At 34.7% G+C, this 22225-nt stretch overlaps 1 protein-coding gene across 1 annotated transcript in view; it reads left to right on the forward strand.

The window, feature by feature from the left end:
* Nucleotides 1–22225, forward strand: part of adcy2a (adenylate cyclase 2a) — a 141759-nt gene that overhangs the window by 95865 nt on the left and 23669 nt on the right. Inside the window, exons 4-16 of the mRNA XM_016232739.1 lie at nt 10135–10284; nt 11684–11686; nt 11932–11999; nt 12172–12283; nt 12452–12579; nt 14289–14447; nt 14603–14735; nt 14940–15116; nt 15806–15849; nt 16111–16191; nt 16291–16360; nt 16568–16665; nt 16987–17071. Of these exons, the coding sequence (XP_016088225.1) occupies nt 10135–10284; nt 11684–11686; nt 11932–11999; nt 12172–12283; nt 12452–12579; nt 14289–14447; nt 14603–14735; nt 14940–15116; nt 15806–15849; nt 16111–16191; nt 16291–16360; nt 16568–16665; nt 16987–17071 (1308 nt within the window). The remainder of the gene's footprint in view (nt 1–10134; nt 10285–11683; nt 11687–11931; nt 12000–12171; nt 12284–12451; nt 12580–14288; nt 14448–14602; nt 14736–14939; nt 15117–15805; nt 15850–16110; nt 16192–16290; nt 16361–16567; nt 16666–16986; nt 17072–22225) is intronic.

Genomic DNA, 22225 nt, shown 5'->3' on the forward strand with positions numbered 1-22225 from the left:
CACAGGATGAATGGGCGATAAACAATCAGTAAAACAACGATTTCGATGCTAAACTATTGCATAATTTTAAATACGATTTGAAATCAGTGGGTTCTAAAGTTACCATTGCGACCAGCTATAATCATAAGAAAATGCCATCAGATAAAAAAAAAATGACTTTACTCACTCGTTGAGTGTGGTTTTCATCCTCTGTGCTGGAATCTCTATCTGTTATAACAGGTGCAAGCATATGCAGAGTTTCTATTTAGGCTATAACACACGTTTGCAGCGTTGAGCAATGCAGTGCTGAAATTTGCGTGCTCACGAATCCTCTCATTATAACACACGAATTGTAGACATTATGAATGATTAATTATGCTTATATTTATTGTGTTATAACAGATTTGTGAGATATTATAACTATGAACTGAGATGTCTTTTAGAAACTATAAATGCAGCGCTCTTTGCTGGCATTCTGTCATACTACTACAACGCGCAGTTGTTCTATAGAACTTGGGGCTAACTGAAGCTATGCTAGGCTACTAAACTGTTGCTAAGCTAATTGCTCACAGGATTGTAGCATCTACACGTCGAGACTTTTAATTTGATTTCAGGAAAGTGTGAACACTCGTGTCCCATACAACACAACACTGAGTATCTCTGAGCAGAAGCACAGTCAGAACAATCCAGCTGGAGGCCATACTGTCATCTTTCTACTTGTATCCTAAACACAGAATAAGTACTTACTCAAGCAAAGCCATATCGCCAAGTGCCTCCCCTACACATCTCTCTCCATGACGGTGACAGCCACACTATTTATAACAAGGCAGTAAATGAACCAAACCCACCCGAACTAACTTGAACATAAACACAAATAACATTGCTAACGCAAAAACCCAACCATCTTGCACATAAACACATAAATCAACTCTAAACAAATACCCATAATGCACCTGGCTGCTAGCGCTCGATTGGCTGAACGGAACATCTTCCAAAAAAAGATATTTATGAATCTAAACCTGCCAGGAAGGTCTCAAAAATATGGCACACAAATTCAAAGCAGTCCACGCACATGTGACGATTTGCAAATGCAGATTCAACGATCCATAAATACATGTAACATCATTCATAAATGTGTGAAGGAAATTAATTCAAGAAATTTATATATACATATTTGTGTAAACATTTTAAATTTATTTAGGTAAGATGCATTTGTGTGAGCATTTGGGGAAATATTTATGCTTTTACTTGTGTATTTATGACTTGTGTTTTGAATTTACAAATCGGATTTTGTAAATGTAAATTGTGCTGTGCATTTATGAATTTTGTTTTGCAAATGTGTTATTTTTGAGGCTGATCTGGCTCCATATATAAACAGTGAGTCGAGGAAGGTGTACATGCATCTGTCCATCCATCCATATCTATTTTAAATACATTTGCTTCTCCCGCAGCCAAAGCCAGCTGGAAAAGAAATCCATCCCCTGTCTGAGCCCAGTGGGTAATATGCAAATACCATGATTTAATGCTAATGCACTCTTCAGAGTGACACACTCACTCTTGGGAAGTGTACACATACTCTGACCTCCTTGTAGAAGTCATTAAACTTTGCTTCTATGAAATTCTGCTTGTCCAGATTATTCAACACAAGAGATGAAGCTGGGCTGTCCATAGAATGCTGCAGTCTGTGCTTCTCCAGATTACCAAACCAAAATCACAGAACTGTTTCTCCTGAGATTAAATCGAGAGCAAACGCATTGCCTGCTGTCTCAGTTTTGCAAAAGATATGCAAACATATTTAGTCAAAGTCAAATGTCTTCCTGAGAACTCAAACATCTCTAATCAGATTCTTCTATAGATTCTTAAAGAAAATATTGTAAGACATTGTTCATTAATTTTGTAAAAGGTAGGAAAACTTTAGGAATTAACAGTGCCTTTTACTTGTGTGTTTTATGGGTCAGCTTACGGAGCAACTCCTGATTTTAAGTGCAATGCCTAGCTGTAACATCTTGCAACACCATGTGAAGTGAATGACAATGAAATGCATTATGTGTTTATGTGCATCTAAAGCACTTCACATTCACATTTTATAACTATTTGATATCATATAGGAGAACTACATTGAGCTTTGAAAGTGCAACATCCAAGCAATTACATTTTCTGTACTGTCTGTCTACAATACAGGATAAAACAAGAGCAACCATTTATGAATGTTTGCTTCTTTCAGCTGGAGGCATGCAGCATGTCTGTGACCTTTTGAATTCTCTCTTCCTTTCTGTAAGTTTGTCATCTTTCAGATTTTAACATTTCTTGAAATTGTATGTGTCTGTTTAAACATCTGTGGAGAGGCAGCAAGCACAGGTGCTTGATGAGCCTCAGGCAGAAATCCATGTGCTTTTCACGATTAAGCACAATCTGTATGTGTGTGACTAGATTCCAAAAGAAAAGATTGTAAGCCACAGCTGTAGTGTGCTGTGAAAATTGAGGTATGACCACAGAGTTGTTCATTGGTTTATTTTAAAAGGTATTAGGAAAGCTTTAGAAAGCAACAACCCTTTTACCTGCTTGTGTCAGGGGTCAGATTCAGGAGCTTTTCATGAATTTATTTGAATCCTACACTCTAAAAAATGCTGGGTTAAATACAACCCAGTGCTGGGTAAAATAGGGACAAACCCAGCAATTGAGTTGTTTTGGCCCAGCGTTTGGGTTAAATGTTTAACCCAACCTTCTGGGTAGTAACCCAACCGCTGGGTCAAAACAACCCAATTGCTGGGTTTGTCCCTATTTTACCCAGCACTGGGTTATATTTAACCCAGCATTTTTTAGAGTGAGAAATACATATCTTCTTGCAAAATGAATACTTCATCTGTTTGTATACATCTAAAGCACTAATCACATACAGTATAATTTTACAACAGTACTACTGTATATCAAGCTGTGAGGTCTTAAAAATTCAATAGTCATGACCTTTAGTAGCAGCTGCTTCTAAATTAGTATTTTTAATGAGTTTGAAAATCCACTCTAAGCATATTCCCACATGCTGGCTAGGATAATCTGATTATAGCATTTCACTGACAAGCAGGTAAATGCATAAACTCTCTCTCTCTCTCTCTTGGGTTATTACCACTGAGTTGGTCTCAGCACTTACAATACATAAGTTTGTTTTTCTGTTCTTTTTTTCTATTATTTATTCATTCATTCATTCTCTCAAAGGGGTCACATTTTGTGGAAATCAAAACTTGATCTACTGTGAAAGCATAATGTTACTGTAAGAAGAAAGATTACAGCCTTATGGTATATAACCAGCCACCAGTTCAATGCGTAAACACAGGTTTACACAGAATAATCAGAAATGGGGATTATTAATAAATTAACTGTTTATTTTGAGTTCATTCATTGTTTCATTTATAAATTATTTGGTGTTTTTAATGAATCAGTTAAGTCAAAGATTCAATAACTCACATAATACAGACACTCGTTTATCACCACCTATGGCATAAACCTACAGAAATACAGTCATAAAGTCAAATCTTTGTCATAATCGGTCATAAATTTTAAGGTCTAATTCTCGCTATTAACAAATCTTTAAATATGACTTTTGCCTCAATAAACTACTAACTTACTGCTTAAACAGGATGGCAGTTGTTAAGTTTTGGTATTGAGTAGGATTAGGGGTGTGAAATATGGTCATGTAAAAGAAATGGTTGTTAAGTACTAGTAAACATGTTATTAATAGGCATGCTAATAAGTAACGAGTTAATAGTGAGAATTGGTCCCTATACTAAAGTGTAACTGCATGATCTCTTATTAGTCTCATGCTGTCTGTTTTTCTTTCGTTTTCATAGACTTTTAGTTTGTATTTCCTTTGTTATCTGTTTTCGTTTGTTCCATTTTCCTGCCGATCCTTTGTTGCTATGGTTATTCATTAATTTCATGTAGTTTTAACTTTTTCTTTTTTTATTGTAAAAATATACAGTGACAAATTTGCCTGATTGTGTTTAACAGATTTATTAGATTTATATATATAATTCATATAATCTGTTTTTAACCTAGTCTTGAAAAATGTTGATTATTTTAAGGAAATGTACAGTTTTTGTTTGTTTGTTCCTTTTTGTTTTCTTTTGTTCTGTTGTTTAGCAAAAGTGAATTTGTGAGATTTGTGATAACCAAAATAAACTTAAAAATAATAATAATATGATCATCCCAATGCAATGTTAAACCTTTATAATAAGGTTTTAAGCATTAAAAGTTGTACTTTCAGGTTGCTGTGTTAATAAATAGCTGTGTGTTTTTTTTTATCAGCTTTCAGTTTATCATCAAGTGGGATAATCGATTCATTACAAACAAACACAGTTGATCCTTTACAATTGAATCCATACTGATATCTTTTCATACAAAACAAGTTGAATTCTTAATCCATCAGTCAGAAAGTAGAAACTTTTTTGTGTATAACCCCACTCATGTCAGAAGAATAAGAAGCTTTACTGCCTCGCTGAAAGCAATGGATCATGATTTATTCATAGACAGCTGATGAATGCTGTACATCTTTTACAAATTAATTATAACAGTGTTTGTTTACTATAGCTGACTGGCCTTCTTACAAGCCTGCTGATAATATCTGGACATCAATATGATTTATGATAAAATTCCTCACACATTTTTTTACCATTTCTTACCATGGTTAACCACTGTTGAAATTTTTAAAGGGGTCATATTATGCTGCTTAAAAGAAAATATTTTGTGTATTTGGTGTAATGAAATGTGTTTATGCAGTTTAAGGAGGCATTTGTTGCATCCAGTGGGGACATAATTATGGATTATAATGATTTATACTGACTTTTTATGCGTTGCATTGCATCACGCTGCGTAAACATAAAACCATGTCTGCATTTGTGATCGGAGAAATGACAAACAACAAGCCCTACTCTACACTCGCTTTAAATATATGAAATATAAAAACTCTTTAAAAATAAAAAAACGTACTTACATTCTTTGAGTCAGAACAGCCGGCATTGTAGTCTATACTCCCAGGATCAGGAAACAGTCCTCCATAAAATGTGCTGCACACATCTGAATATTTGGGTTGAAGTGTTCTGGAACAGTGTTGTAAATACAACTTAACCACTGATTTCTAGTCGTGTCCATTTTTGGAAGGCCAAACAAAGTAGTTTCGCTTTCACAACGAAACAGCGTCAAACATGGCAGGCTAGAGTGAGCGGAGGCCGGGGGCTACCGTGTGGAACGGCCGGAGGGTTAGAGTGAGCAGAGGCGGGTGGTCTTGAGAACGGCGCGGCCGGCGATTTTGACGAAGGAACGTCCGGAAGGACATGTGACAACTCCGGGCTGGACTCCGCTTCGTCCACGGTGAAAGCCGATCTGGCGATCCACAGGGCAAAGTTGTAGTATTTCCTCAGCAACCAGCACAGATCAGCTCCAGGCATGACGAAGCAGATATCGTCCTCTTTTGGAAGACCAAACAAAGTATTTTCGCTTTCACAACGAAGCACACAGCGTCTTTACGACATGGCAGCGGCAACAACAAAACTACAGCGAGAATAAAAGTTACGCCTTCTTTCTTTGCTTGAACATTTGGGCGGCGTTATGCAAATCTTCCCACATCTCACGCGATGCAGATACAGGTGCATCTCAATAAATTAGAATGGCGTTGAAAAGTTAATTTATTTCAGTAATTCAACTCAAATTTTGAAACTCGTGTATTAAATAAATTCAGTGCACACAGACTGAAGTAGTTTAAGACTTTGGTTCTTTTAATTGTGATGATTTTGGCTCACATTTAACAAAAACCCACCAATTCACTATCTCAAAAAATTTTAATACTTCATAAGACAAAAAACATAACATTTCAAATTGGTGGGTTTTTGTTAAATGTGAGCCAAAATCATCACAATTAAAAGAACCAAAGACTTAAACTACTTCAGTCTGTGTGCATTGCATTTATTTAATACATGAGATCCACAATTTGAGTTGAATTACTGAAATAAATTAACTTTTCCACGACATTCTAATTTATTGAGATGCACCTGTATGTGGGGGCGTGTTAGAACGAGCCATTTTAGGTAGGCGTGGCTGACTCTTAACTTTTAAAAAGAATATCTCTTTGGATTTGAGACTTTAGTCTTTGCAACTTAACAGATCTTCTTTATGCACCAAGAGATTGTAACACTCCAAAGAAAAAGGAAAAATTGAAAACGCATCATATGACCCCTTTAATAAATTATCAGATAAATGGCCATTTATTTATGTTTTAGTGTATTTTATCAAATCTGAAAAGTAATTGTGTTTGTTCTCTAAAATACTAATATGAAATATTTCTTTCAATTAGTCCTACAAAAGTCAGTGAAAAAAGTAGAATTTTAATAATGAAAGTCACAAAATGTTCTGTTTTCGTGAGTCTACTGTGTATGAAAACTTACTGTTGTGCTTTCTGTCGTTGTGAATGACTCTTCACTTTCATTCCATCCATGTCAGTGACTGATGTCTTTTGAAGTTTTCATGGTTCAAAGTGTGACAAGCCAAGATGAATTTGAGACTCTTTCCACAGTGACCCAAATGAAATGGATGTCCAAGAGCAATTAAAAAATATCTCATGCAGCCAAGGTTTTGATGCGCTGTTCTTATCCAAATGTTGAATAGTATGTTGAATAGTGAGCTTTAAAATGATGGGGAACTAAAAGGACTAAAAGTAATCAGGGACATGGCTTTTCAACACTGGACTGGTAATTGAACGAGGGACTATGAAAGAGAAGTGAGAAAAAGAGGCGTGAAAGCTAACATTAGGAAAGGACTTAAGTACTTCTTTCTGCTGTTAATACTGACTACAATAACCAAATTCTACTCCCTGCTTGAACATTTGATTGGGTTTGCAGAGCTCTTGTCAAAAATCATTCTCCAAGAGCTTTTTGAGAATGGAATGGAAAACTGAAGGAGCTGTACTGTTGTATGATAAGTGATCCATACATAAGCTGGTGTCAATGAAATATTTTTGGGCTGGAAATGGATTCCTTGCACAATCCTGCTCCACTGTTCAAAAGGGCATGGCTATTGTGAAATAATGTAGAAATAAAATGCTTTTATTGCATAAGATTCAAACTTTTTTTTTTTGCATATATTTGTGTACAGTGAGGTCCAAAATGTTATCTGTTTTGTATGTTAATTAATTTTTAAAATGCTAATTACATCATCAGCATAACAAATTCAGAAATAATAATTTATATTAATTGTAATTTAATTTAATGTAAACATGTCTAAAGTGAAAGCAAGGAAATCTGACCTTTCCTATTACCATTTTTGGTAACACTTTAGAATAGGGAACACTTATTCACTATTAACTACAACTTTTCCCTCAATAAATTCCTAATTTGCTGCTTATTAATAGTTAGTAAGGTAGTGTTAAGTTTAGGTATTGGGTAGGATTAGGGTTGTAGAATAAGGTCATATAGAATAAGGCATTAATATGTGCTTAATTAATACTAATAAATGGCTAATATTCTAGTAATATGCATGCTAATAAGCAACTATTTAAGAGACCCTAAAATAAAGTGTTACATAGTTTTGTTTTTTCTCTCGCTTTGGTACTATTTTCACAATCAACTGTTAAATTGTCAAAACTCTACTACTATATCTGTACTAATATCAGAACAGATAATCAAAAGTGCACTTTTTTCAAACATTTCAGCATATTTTCAATTGTCATAACACAATACACACAATCACAAAGTATCCTTTTCACTATATAAACTATAGATTAATTCACAGTAACTGCTTTTCATAACGCTCTTGCTATCAAACTTTTCATTTGCATATCTTCTCATTCTGTTTCATACATTTGTCTATTATTTAATCTAACTCATCCTAATCAGTGAATCATTTGTTGCAGCTGTAGATATCTATAGATAAGGATTCATATAGTTTCTAGAGAACTTGTTTGCAATTTAGGGACAATAAAATTTAATTAAATTTTTTTTTTGCATTGTAAGTGATTTATAGATGATAATCACTATTTTGTACATGTATGGTTCAGGTAAACCCTATGTTGTGGGGACAAAATATCCCCATAAAGATGGCAATATCTGAAATCCTTGTCCTTGTGGGAGACTTTTTTTCTATGAGAGAAAAACATAATTTTTGTAAGGGTAGGTTTAGGAGTAGGGTTAGTGTTAGGGGCATAGAATATACAGTTTGTACAGTGTAAAACCCATTACTCCTATGGAATGTCACCATAATGATAGGAATACCTGTGTGTGTGTGTGTGTATACAGGATTTTCTACACTGGTGGGTACTTAAACCTGAATACACACAGACTCATGGGGACTTGTGTCACTGTGGGGACCTAAATTGAGGTCCCCATGGTAACAGAAGCTTATAAATCATACAGAATAAGTTTTTTGAGATTGCAAAAATGCAGAAAGTTTCCTGTGAGGGGTAGGTTTAGGTGTAGGGTTGGTGTAGGGTTAGAAAATACAGTTTGTACAGTATAAAAACCATTACGCCTATGGAGAGTCCCTACAAGGATAGTCAGCCGGACATGTGTGTGTGTGTGTGTGTGTGTGTGTGTGTGCGCAGGTTTATATATCCTGGAGGGGACTTAAACCTGAATACACACAGACTCATTGGGACTCATGTCCCAGAGTCGACCTAAATTGAGGTTCCCATGGGTACAAAAGCTTATAAATCATACAGAATTAGTTTTTTTTCCCTGTGAGGGGTAGTTTTAGGTGTAAGGTTGGTGTAGGGCGATAGAAAATACGGTTTGTACAGAATAAAAACAAGTATGCCTGTGTGTGAGTGTGTGTGCGTGTGTGTGTGTGTGTGTGTGTGCATGCCTACTTACCCATATTTTGGAGTCAAATTGGTACCCAGAAGTGAGCAAAACCTGATAAAATCACACACACACACACACACCCTTTGAGGTCTTCATTTGTTAAACTGTGTGTTTTGCAATTTGTGAACATACAGCAGGATACAAGGGAGAGGAACTGATCAGAGATTGATCAGAGATGTATCAGAAGAAGCATTTTGCATTACATGATGCCATGTGATACTGTATATAGAGGCATTACCATGGTAGAGACTGCACATTACTATAACTTATCTGAAAGGTGCAGTTACAGTATAGATTCAGGATGTATTCACACCAGGAAAGTCTGCTAGTTCACTTGCTTTGGTCTGGAACAAATACAATGTTGATTTTTTTTGTTTGGTGTGGTTCACTTTCACACTGCCCTTTCTGCAAGTGAACCAGAAACTGTAAACAAAACCACACGTGTGCTTAAGGTCATCCATTCATTGGTTCATCCATTCAACCGTACCAGAGTACGTTTGGAAGTGAACCGAGACCACCTCTTCAGCTGGGTCTCGGTATGATTGTTTGGTGCGCACCCGAGTGCGATTGCTGTATTCACACCTGCCCAAAAGATCCGCACAAAAGGGGGAAACGAACTTGAGTTCGATTCAATCGAACCTAACAAGACAGGTGTGAATACACCCTCAGTCATATGCCATACTGCATTGCCAGTAAACTCTGTTCTAGCACAAAACCTTATGGCCATGTCATACCTTCATCACACCTTTTGATACAGTAACACTGTATGAATACTTTTACAAACATTATGGATTTTATACGAGCTATGCAAGCTAGGTAATGTAAGTATATTTTCTAACATGGCAATTATTGCCTGTATTACTGTAATTATTTCAGTATAAACATGTATCTTGCACTGTTTGCTCTTGAATGAACTGATTGTTAAAAGTACTAAATTGAAAGAAGATCATACTGTTGTGTTTTGGTGATGAAATCAAATGGTCTCAATTTATATTACAATAATCTTATGTTTTGAAACAATGATTGAGTGGATGAAAATATGTATAATTGTAATGAAATTATGAGATCAGATTTTGAAAGAATGACCAGCGATGTTACAAGTGTGATCAGTTTGGATTTTTGTACTAAGAATTTTGAAAAAATACACCTTACTTGTGAAAATATTACCAAAGCGAATAAAAAAAAACTGTAAGTAATTCCCCTTGGTGGATGTCAGAACATTGCCTCAAAAACAGTGCAGATTTGTAAATTCTTATGGTATTATCCTATATATTATAGGTTTTATTGTTCACTTTTATTTGTTTTACTTCTCTAGATCCTGGCAAATATCATAATTTTCATATGTGGGAACCTGGCAGGAGCATACCATAAGCATCTGATGGAACTGGCGCTAAAACAGACATATCAAGACACCTGCAACTGTATAAAATCCCCCATCAAACTGGAGTTTGAGAAGAGACAACAGGTTATGTATCAGTCTTGCTTTGCTCTCTATCAGTTCTGAAGTCATGATATTTCAGCTGGTCTGTGGCTGGAGTTGAAAGATCTGCCAAAACTGAGATATTCCATGTTTTCTTTGGCAAAGCACTTAATGCTCAAGGTGACTTAACGTTGGTGAATTCAGGAGTGAATTGGGTCTAGTCCTGGAACACTGGAAAGCCTTTGTGGTGTGTGCCAGTTTGCTGAAAGAATGACAGAACTATGATTAGATTAGTGTAAAAATAATAATTCCTCAGCCTCCTAAGATGTATCAGACAAACTTCAAGTTTATTTAATCTATATGCATGTTTTTGCAAATGTCTTCAGGAATTTGAAAATACAGTATATTTGATTGTACAGAAGCTTCTTCAATATGGCTTCTTTTGTAAAGTGAATCAGAAGTGTGATGATATAATTTTCCCTCTTTTTGACAGTTCATAGTTGGTCACGTTAAGAAGTTTTTAAAGTGTCATGTCTACACCACAAGTGTAAAATAATATTATGTAGGCCACAAATGTTAGATTTGAGATTGAACCGCAGACACTGACAGTGATTTGCAGTAACAAATCATTTATTTTCAATCACTGGTTTCATTTCAGTTTCATTTTTTGCATCTTCAAATATATATATATATATATATGTGTGTGTGTGTGTGACCCTGGACCACAAAACCAGTCAAAAGGGTCAGTTTTCTTTTAAATTGAGATGTATACATCCTCTGAAAGCTGAATAAAATAAAAAAAAGCTTTCCATTGATGGAAATGATTTAGGATTTTATGATTGTAGGTGCTCAGGCACAGAAATGGAATAATCCCATATAAAATAACATTTCCATATTCTTCACTGTGTTGCACCTTGATTTTTCATAGCCATCTGGTTAGAACAAAAAACCCAGATTTACACAGCTTTTATAAGTTGTCATTTTATCATATCATGCCTATTAAGGACACAATGTTATTGAATTTGATTTGTTGCCTAGACTTTTCCATAATTACTTTTCCATAATTTTGACATGAAATTATCAGTGGGTCCCTTTTAAGATACTGCAAAACTTTACAGTCTCCTATTCTCAGCCCAGTTACTAATGAGTGGAAACCAGGACACTTTTGTGATGCTGGTTCTCAGCTCCCAGTTTAGACAGGGCCACAAATGGCGCTTTTCCACTGCGTGGTGCGACTCGGCTCAGTACGGCACGGCACGGCACGGCACGGCTCGGCACGGTTTGCGTTTCCACTGCAGTTCAGTACCGCTTTAGAGTGGGCGGGATTATTCACATGTCGTTATAGTTGCGCTGCCTCTACTACCACGACTCCTAAAAAAACGTTTTCATTCCGCGTCGCCCTATCAAGCTCTCGCTGTATCCGCTCCTCTGCTATCAATGAGAGGAACGTCTGTTCTTCCACAACAGACAACACAACTTTTTGGTTGTTAAAAAAGGTGCACTCATTCAAAACAGTTGCGTTCGATCCTTCGCTGGCTGTGCTGATTTAAATCTAGCGGTTCTTTTGTGTTTGTGTCGCAAGTTCAGTGACGCAGGTAGTGACGATTCTCTCCGGCCAATCACAGAAATGAAAAGGTCAGGGATTTAAAAGAATACAAAAAGATTATGTCACATGAAGTGTCACACGTTCAGACATGCAGAGATCTTGAGAAACACAATACTCTGAGGGTGCTTTTCTTGTGGCGGTTCATTCTGTTATGGTCTGAGGGGAACATTGCCATTAGCATTATTCTATTGTTCTGCTGCATCTGAAATACAATAAGTCCGAAGCAATTAAACAGTGTCAGATGCATAAAAAAGGTTCATCTAAATAAATCGGTATGTCTTTTTTCCAGTCCTGAGTCACCCATGCAAATGTATGTTCTCTTACAGTATTTTGTATGCTGATATTGTTGGATTTACCCGCTTGGCCACCGATTGCTCACCTGGAGAGTTGGTCCATATGTTGAATGAGCTATTTGGCAAATTTGACCAGATTGCCAAGGTAAGCTGGATCTCCTAATCCAGTGACTGACATGTACTTTATTGATATAAACCTTCTGGTTTGGAAAATATATTACTTTGTAAAACTCAAACCAAATGTTGCAGATAATTTCAAACATCTTTTTTTCTTCTGGCTGTTGACATTCTTGATTGTTTCTGTGTGTTTCAGGAAAATGAATGTATGAGAATTAAAATTTTAGGGGACTGTTATTACTGTGTATCTGGCCTCCCAGAGTCCTTGCCAAATCATGCCAACAACTGTGTGAAGATGGGTCTTGACATGTGCGAAGCTATTAAGTAAGTTCAGCCCCACATGTCTGCTATCAGTGGTGTTTTTAATACTAATTTGACCTTCTACTACTAAATACTACAATAAACAATTTTGGTACCTAAGGTCTACAATCTGGGTTCTGCAGCTAAATCAATTGAGAACCACCAGTCTAAACATCTGTCAAACTGCACATTTCCAAAGAGCTTGTACATCTGTTGTTTCTTTTAGATCTTAGCTGAAAGATTCTTTGCCTCTGATTAGCTTGAAAACATCTGTCCTAGGTTCATAATTATGATATATTCTCCAGACCTGTTCACGCTTTGTCTCTAAAGAACAACACTGTGAACATCTGGCTTTATTGCACATTACCACTGGAGATTAGAACATACTGTATATAATTTAAATCATCACTCTGTTTCTATTTACATGTAACTTCAATTTGCATCAAATTAAAAGCATTTTATTATACAATAAATAGACCAGGATTTAAGCAAACTGTGTGCTCTATTTCTATGATAGAATTTAGGCAGAGTCAGTCCAGCAGCAAAGCTTCTATTCCAGTCCTATAATCCTCCGCGCAGAGGGGCTGATTGGTCTCGGCCCAGTACTGCTGTGAAGGACATGATACCTGGCCATCCCGATAATGAGCGGAGGCCTCAGAGGTCAGACTGTGGAAAATGACTGACTGTCTGAATGGCTGAGTCTAGACGAGAGAGCTGTCTTTCTCTTATCTCTACCAGTTCTGCAGAAACCTGGGAGAATGAAATCTCTCTATTAGTAGTTGCTGTCAAATTGTGGTGTTGGAAAATGTGCTGTGAATTCCTGTTTAAGTATTGCAAGAAAACTCGTTGGAAACACAGTGTTGTAGAATAACGTATTATCAACCAAAAAAAAAAAAAAAAAAAAGAAAATTTGATGAATATTCTATGAAAATTCTATATTGTATGTTTTGAGTGCTTATTCTAAGCCATAGTGTAGAAACACTTGAGTTTTCATTTTAAACCAAGCGCCAATAAATGTTTTATAGATCAGCACCATTTTATAAAATTAATAATTCACACAAAAATGAAATTTGTTGTTCATTTTTCAGTCTCATGTCTTTCTAAACCCTTTTATTTTCTTCTGTGGAAACCAAACGAAGACATTTTAAATAATGTTCTAACGGCTGAGAGCATTTTTGAATAAATTACAAAATCATATTGATCAGGGTCTGTTATCGCTTGTGACTGATCATGAAACTGCAGGTTTGAATGTGCTAAAGAAATATTTAAGTGCTATAAGTTGTATTTACTAAAATATACAGTTTAGTCTGCCCCCACATGATGCAATTGTATGGCTACAGAAGACATGTAATATAACATAAGAAACACAGGGCCTACTTTTGTTGTCCTATGGTGCTTTTTTGAAACTTGAAATCCTCAGATCGCTGTATGGAAAAGAACAGCTAGGGCATGTTGTTAAGCATCTTATTTTATGCTCTAAAGAAGAAAGAAAGTCACAGGTTTGAGTAAATTATACATTTTCAACAGGGTCATGCTCACCACTTTTTTATGCATCTCTTGCAACTTGTGAATTGGAGTGACAAAAACAACATTCAAAAGGTCGTGCCTTTTAAAAGGTCAAAGCCATGTATCTTGTCTCAATGTGTTTCTAATCGTGTTATGGTATAAGGTTAAATCGATGCTCTGGTGTCTGATGGGGTGTGTTGTTATTTCCTTCTTCCTTTTCTGTATAGGAAAGTGCGAGACGCCACAGGAGTGGACATTAACATGCGAGTTGGTGTTCACTCTGGAAACGTTCTCTGTGGTGTGATTGGCCTCCAGAAATGGCAATATGATGTCTGGTCACATGATGTGACTTTAGCCAATCACATGGAAGCAGGTGGTGTACCTGGGTAAGCCATTGTGGGGTTTTATTTTATTGTTTGTTTAATTTTTAATTAAAGCTATTCATAATTATAATACGCATTTTTTAGTTTGTAGAATATGTGAAATTGTTGACAATCTGGTCAGATTAGTACGATAGTAATTGCAAGTTCTTGATGAATAGACGAGTCCACATCACCTCGGTGACTCTTGAGCACTTGAATGGGGCATATAAGGTTGAAGATGGAGATGGCCAGGAGCGTGATCCTTATCTAAAAGAGCATGGAGTTGTAACCTACTTAGTGATCAACCCAAAGGTATGAAGAACAAATGAACAGTCGCTTTTGTTTCCTTCAAGTCTAAAGCTTTCTTTCAAAACCTAGCCATTATTGCTGATGCTGCTGTCATTACAAAATCTTGTGGCAATATTTTTCATGTTACTAAGATATCTAAGGCACTTACTAAATGCAGCTGAGTATGTTTAAGTGAAGTTTGTCTAGACTGTGGTCTGTTTTTTTCAGGCAGAGAGAAAAAGTCCTCAGCACCACTACAGACCCAGACACGCCATGTATGGGACTAAAATGAGAGCTTCAGTGAGGATGACCAGATACCTGGAGTCATGGGGTGCAGCCAAGCCTTTCGCCAACCTTCACCACAGAGACAGCATGACCAATGAGAATGGAAAAATCAACACCGCTGTGAGCTTGACTATGAGACACTATGAACTCTCCAATAGCAGTTCTCAACAGTCCTCCCTTTCTTCTTCTTCTTCTTCTTTTTTTTCAGGGCCTAGATTTTAGAGTGGAGATTTTAAGACGTTAAACTGCTTAATGTACAAAAGTAAATAAAAATGTCCTTAAATACATTTTTAAAACTTGACACTTTTTAAAATTCATAAATAGCACTTGGTAAAATTAATATACAAGTGAGGTAAATCAACTTTTGATGTGAAATAAAAATAAATAAATACAAATATTATTATAATATATAACTATGCACAATTTTATAGTTAGTTTTAATATTTGTGTTCATCCTATGTTCATCCTATTTACAGTTCAAGACCCACCAGTCCCATACGCAAATGTAATATATGTACATATATTACATTTTCATATTTGAAATAGATTGTCACATGACGTAAGACAAACATATACAGTATGAAACCTATTAGAAATTGGAATTGTATATAATACAACATATATCTAGATTGGCTAGATGGCTTTTATGTGTTTGAGATGTCAATGTTAATATCATATAAATAAATGTAAATGCATTTTAAAAATTGTTACAAAAACATAAAAACAGCTTTTGTTCTTGTGACTTTTATTTATTTGAGATGTCCCTACTGCTAAAAATTACTCACCACCTACTCTTTTCTTATTAACAGGATGTCCCCATGGGCCAGTACCACTTTCAGAGGCGTTCAGAGAGGTGATTTAACTTCTGTATCTTTTTCCAACAGTAACATTGTTTTTAGCCTACTAAAGGGCAGTTATGCTACAGTAGGTGACATATTCTCAATCCTAGTGATCCTAGTTTTGACCTTTTTTTAATAAACATAGTATTTAAATACATACAGTACAATTAATATGTATAGAATTAATTGAAATGGTAAATATATTTTATGTTTATGAATGCATGCCAAAGAGATCAGCATAGACAGAGTCATTAATAAGTCAGTGTCCTCCTCAGAACAAAATCTCAGAAGAAGCGTTTTGAGGAGGAACTCAACGAGAGGATGATTCGAACTTTTGATGGCATCAATTCTCAAAAGTAGGTCATCTCATATTTCTGCTTTATTTGCCCATGATGTTTAACGTTCCAGTTCTTTGTGGGTTGGTTTTATCTATACGTGTCTTTTTATTTCCATAGACAATGGCTCAAATCGGAGGACATTCAGAGAATATCTTTGTTTTTCCACAATAAAACATTGGAAAAAGAGGTAAGCACTGATACTTTGTAAGCTTATGTTAATTTGAACTAGAGTCATCCATATTTTTTTTAATAATACATCACCATATAAATAATTGAAACATAAACCTGTTTGTTGTCATCCACGATAAGACAGAATGAAACAAATCAGTCAACTAAATAAAAAAATACCAAATTGTTCGATTCTGAATGAGAAAAGTGTGTCCTTTCCCTGCAGTATAGAGCAACGACCCTGCCGGCCTTCAAATATTATGTGACCTGTGCCTGCTTGATATTCTTCTGCATTTTCATTGTTCAGATCCTGGTTCTGCCAAAGTAAGTTTGTTCATATTCTGCACCTGTTTCACAATGCATGACAACACAGGAAATGTCATAGAAGGGTTTAAAGAATGCAATCGGTATCCAAATGCATAGAAATGTTTTGTTTAACATAGAATTCTTCATTTCTACTAACTTGTGTTTATCTCTGTTACAAAAGGAGTTTATTTAAGTCTTCACTGTAATGAACTGGAGCTGTCAGGATGAATTTGTTGAATTAGAGTTGGAGATGCCAGGATGAATTTGTGAGCGGGAACACCTGTTCTCACTTTCTTCCGTTTGTGATTTAAGACACCATGTGCTTTCTGTCTATTTCAGAACGGCAATATTGGGAATATCATTTGGAATGTCTTTCTTAATTCTGTCTTTGATTCTGCTCATTTGCTTCATTGGGCATTTCTTGGTAAGTACCAATGGAATCTAGTGATTATTTGCTAGATAGTTTTAACACTGTTTTAGCAAAACCCAATCATTCGTTTAACACAATGTACATTACATTATATTGCTATTTGTTCTTTTTGGAAGAAAAATATATAATATGTGCATATCCAGAAACTTTAGGCAGGCGCTCAATCAATTGAAGCACTTTACTATAAGTAAACAAGAATTGGGTACACTGCACCTGCTGTTCCCAAAGATCAATTTATTAAAATAAACACAGCGTTTTGACCCTAAGGTCTTCATCAGACAAACTTGTTTACTTTAGATAACTAGATTCTTGTGTACTTATAGTGAAATATTTTTGGAAGAAACACATATATCTGCTATTGTTTGGGGCATTTGGTACACTTGTGAAAAAGAAGTACACTTCAGTATACCTATTATAACAAATAAATTGAATTGCAAGCTGAATGTAATGGTTTTGAACACTTTATAGTTCAATTTTATATTAAATGCAATTAGTTGAACTTAAGAGAGCTTTCTGACCCATCTGACTTCTACTGTCTTATGTCATTTATACTTGTATGGCATGTATTTAAATATGTTTGTAATCAAACATTGTAATGATAAAGTTGCAATTTAGTATAAATGTAAAATATTAACATTAAATGTAATTTAAAAAACACAAGAGGTAAAATTGTAATCAATACTTCACATGTGCCTCTGTTAGTCAAAATAAGTGTATTTCTTTAAAGCATGACAAAATATTATTAAAAACAATGATTTAAAATGTACTTTAAATTAAACATTTAATTTGTCATTATTACAAAGTGACATACTTATGTGTGTCAAGAAACAGTATCTTTTTTAAAATATACTTTTAAGATTTTAAGTATACAGTGACCAGGTGGGGACATATATGGTTCACTTAATTTTGTCATGGACACGACATTGTGACTAGTAGGAACATGATACTATGTCTTAGCCACAAGATATTCATTTGTGGGAGTGTCAGATTCATTCCTCAACAAAACTGCTACATGTTTATAATTTTACTTACTAATATAGCCTAATATTTAAGTTCCAAAATAAAACTAATTATTTTAAAAAAAGTGACATGACATGTGGCCAAGTATGGTGAACCATACTCGGAATTAGTGCTCTGCATTTACCCATCCAAAGTGCACACATACAGCAGTGAACACACACACACACCGTGAACACACACTCGGAGCAGTGGGCAGCCATTTATGCTGCGGCGCCCGGGGAGCAGTTGGGGGTTCAGTGCCATGCTCAAGGGCACCTCAGTCGTGGTATTGAAGGTGGGACAGAGCGCTGTACATTCACTCCCCCCACCTACAATCCCTGCCGGTACGAGACTCGAACCCGCAACCTTTGGGTTACGAGTCCGACTCTCTAACGATTAGGCCTTCCCTAAGTCGTGGCCTAAATTATTTGAACTTTATTTGAACGCTGTCATGGGCACAAAGTAGCTTATATATAGGCTTACATTTGTAATAAAAACAGACACTCATTTATTGTCACATATAGATTGTAAGCCTACAGAAATACAGTCTTTACTTTACAAGCATGATTGTTGGGCATTTACAGTATTTACAAAACATATGGTAGCAACTTTAAGTAACCTAATAATGCCGTACGTGAATTAGATAAAGAGAAATGTGAAATGAAGGTTACATAACAATTAATATAATAATAATAAAAATAATAATAATAATTATTATTATTGATTTAGAAAGTAGGGTGAGATGGATGAAAATGTTTTCTTGTAGGCCTATATTATGTACATATTCTTTTAACATTTATTGTCAATAAACTTCATTTGAATTTCATTTGAATCCTGTCTATATATTGCGTGGCCATGACATAAGCCATCGCTATTACCTCAACAAAAGGATCTTGTGGCCACTAGTTAAATGTATATATGTCATAGTCTCGACATGCTATGATGTTTGTTCCCACAATTTAATATCTTGTGGCGACAACGTATTTTCATGACAAATAAACCGTGAACTGAACATGTAGGTTCAGCACAATTAAATACACTTCTTGTTCACAAAGTGAAGAGCAGTGGTTCTCAATTAGTTTCACCCCTATTTCACTTTGGACATAAATTTTATTTTATTTTGCCTTAAATGAATTAGTTTGGACTTACTGCCTTTAGCGAAGAAGAAAAGATACAGGAAGCATTTTTTCCTCCCTTTTAAAACTTGATAAATACAGTTATTTTATGATCCTGACATCTCATGCTTGTATGGTTAATTGATTTAACACACAGTATCCAAGAAAACAAATTGCCCACCCATTTTTAAGTCATAACCCAAATACAAATACACAAATTAATGTCATTGCTAAATTCCTCATCTGTTGGTAGTGCAAGGACTATTTTATACATAATCACTGACACTCTTACATTAAAATTGAATTGATCTTTTTTTTTCTCACAGTATAAAAAAGTAACAGATTATAACAAAGTTTAGAGGCTGATGTTGTACAGGTTGGAGCTGATGTCAATTTCACTGTGTACATTTTTGAAGGTCTTATGCTTGTTTAATTCTGTGATAGTTATTCTGACTCAGCTCTTAGGTAGCTTTATTTATTATTCTACAAAAGCATCAACCGCAGTAAGATTTCCCAAATGTACAAGAAAATAAAACTGGTGCGTGAAATGAAGTTAATCATGTGTTTATTCTCCACCATGACCTTGTGATAAAAGTCTGATGAGGATGTGTTAAACAGATTTCCCAAGGCATATCACAATAATACAATTCATCCAACCAACCAACCAACCACATCTCTCTCTCTCTCTCTCTCTCTCTCTCTCTCTCTCTCTATATATATATATATATAGTTTGTGTGTGTGTTTCATTGTGTATTTAAATGATTTTATAATAACAAATTATACTGAAGACAAATTAGTTCAGATAAATTCTTTCTGATCATCTTTTTAATTTTATGAATAAAAGATTTTACTGATTTTATATGCATTTTTATGTATGTATGTATTTATTTTAGTGCTGTCAAACGATTAATCGCGATTAGGCCTAATCGCATCCAAAATAAAAGTTTTTGTTTACGTATGTGTGTGTGCTGTGTATATTTTTATGTATATATAAATACACATACATGCATGTACATATTTAAGAGAAATGTGTTATGTTTATATAGTATATATATTTATATATAATATAAATTATGTGAATGTAAATATATACATGTATATACAGGTAAATATTTTCAAAATATAAACTGTATATGTGTGTATTTATACTGTATATACACAGTGGTGGAAATGGCCAAAATTCACTCGGGAGACTCTGGAGAGGATGTCTTTCAGATGTATTTAATTATGAAACCCTTATATAATCCATAGTAACACTAAACTTATTTCATACTGCAATTCTGCACCTGCAATTCTGGCCAAATTAAAGATGCGTTGTGTGTGAATTTGCACGTTATAATGTAAGCATCATTAATGACCCTGACCATATAGTAGAAAAAAAACCTGATTTGTTTAGTGAAATGAAAAATGATTTAATAAAAAATGAGAATAATTATTGTCTCTAATTGGCCTGCTTAGCAAAGCCCTCAAAAAACTTCTTATTTAGTGGTACAGTATTGCATGATTTGTAGATTATATTTAATAGTTTACACTTTGCCAGAACGTTTGCGATTCGTTTTTAAAAGGCAACATGACATTCTTAAGGACTCGCTTACGCTTACATTTCTTTTCAGGAGCACTTGTGCTCCTACTTAAAAACAAACAAACAAAACAACAATTAGGAACACCACTTCTTATTTAGTGGTACAGTATTGCATGATTTGTAGATTATATTTAATAGTTTACACTTTGCATAAACGTTTGCAATTAGTTTTTAAAAGGTAACATTATATCCTTAAGGACTCTACGCTTACATTTCTTTTCAGGAGCACTTGTGCTCCTACTTAAAAACAAACAAACAAAACAACAATTAGGAACACCTGATCAATGACATAAATTAATCTTCCCATTATAAGGTAATATTTGACTCCTTATTTTTTTCTCTCTTTGTAATGCCATTTTTCTAACTTTATTAAATGTAATCTTTTGTGCAAAAAAAAAATACATGACATTCTTAAGGACTCGCTTACGCTTACATTTCTTTTCAGGAGCACTTGTGCTCCTACTTAAAAAAAACCAAACAAAACAACAATTAGGAACACCTGATCAATGACATAAATGAATCTTCCCATTATAAGGTAATATTTGACTCCTTATTTTTTTTTCTCTTTGTAATGCCATTTTTCTAACTTTATTAAATGTCATCTTTTGTGCAAAAAAAAAGATTTACAAATGTTTATAAACAATTTTAATAAAACAATAAATTCAACTAAAATGATAAGATACAATCACAAAGAATAAGTTACCAGTCAAATTAAACAACAATTAATCTATGCATGGCACAAAAGAGCACAAATGTGGAACATTTAAAGACCTTTTGACAAGATTCAGATGTGGCATTAATGCATAATGTCATAATCTTATAATGCCAATGTTATGAGATTAATGTTTTAAATATAAAGTTTTGAATACAGAAATGTTAAAGATTTAAATGACTAAATTTATACTTTAAAAATGAAACTGAAACCACCAGTAGGTGGCAGCAAGTCAAAGTCTTGGTTACTGATTCATTTGTTCAATCGATTTGGCCAAATAGATTAATGTTTTAAATATAAAGTTTTGAATACAGAAATGTTAAAGATTTAAATGACTAAATTTATACTTTAAAAATGAAACTGAAACCACCAGTAGGTGGCAGCAAGTCAAAGTCTTGGTTACTGATTCATTTGTTCAATCGATTTGGCCAAATGGCTGATTCATTTAGGAACGAAGCAAGTGACTCTCTTTATGAATGGGTCATTGAATCATTGACTAACTAGATTTGTTCAAAAACGCAGATTCATTCATAAACGAAACATCACTGTGTTTGAATGGAGATTGCGCAGCGGCTGAGCTGTTGTTGACAAATTAGACAACAAATTTGTTGACAATAGAGCACAATCAGACAACAGTGTTCCTAAAATGTAAGTCAATTTAATATTAACTTTTGTATAAAATCAAAAATGTATAAAACTTATAATGAATGACAAACTGCAGTCTGCTTTCATGATCTGT

The sequence above is a fragment of the Sinocyclocheilus grahami genome, unplaced genomic scaffold (genome assembly GCF_001515645.1).
Source record: "Sinocyclocheilus grahami isolate Dianchi unplaced genomic scaffold, SAMN03320097.WGS_v1.1 scaffold418.1, whole genome shotgun sequence".
In the NCBI taxonomy this organism is placed as follows: Eukaryota; Metazoa; Chordata; class Actinopteri; order Cypriniformes; family Cyprinidae; genus Sinocyclocheilus; species Sinocyclocheilus grahami.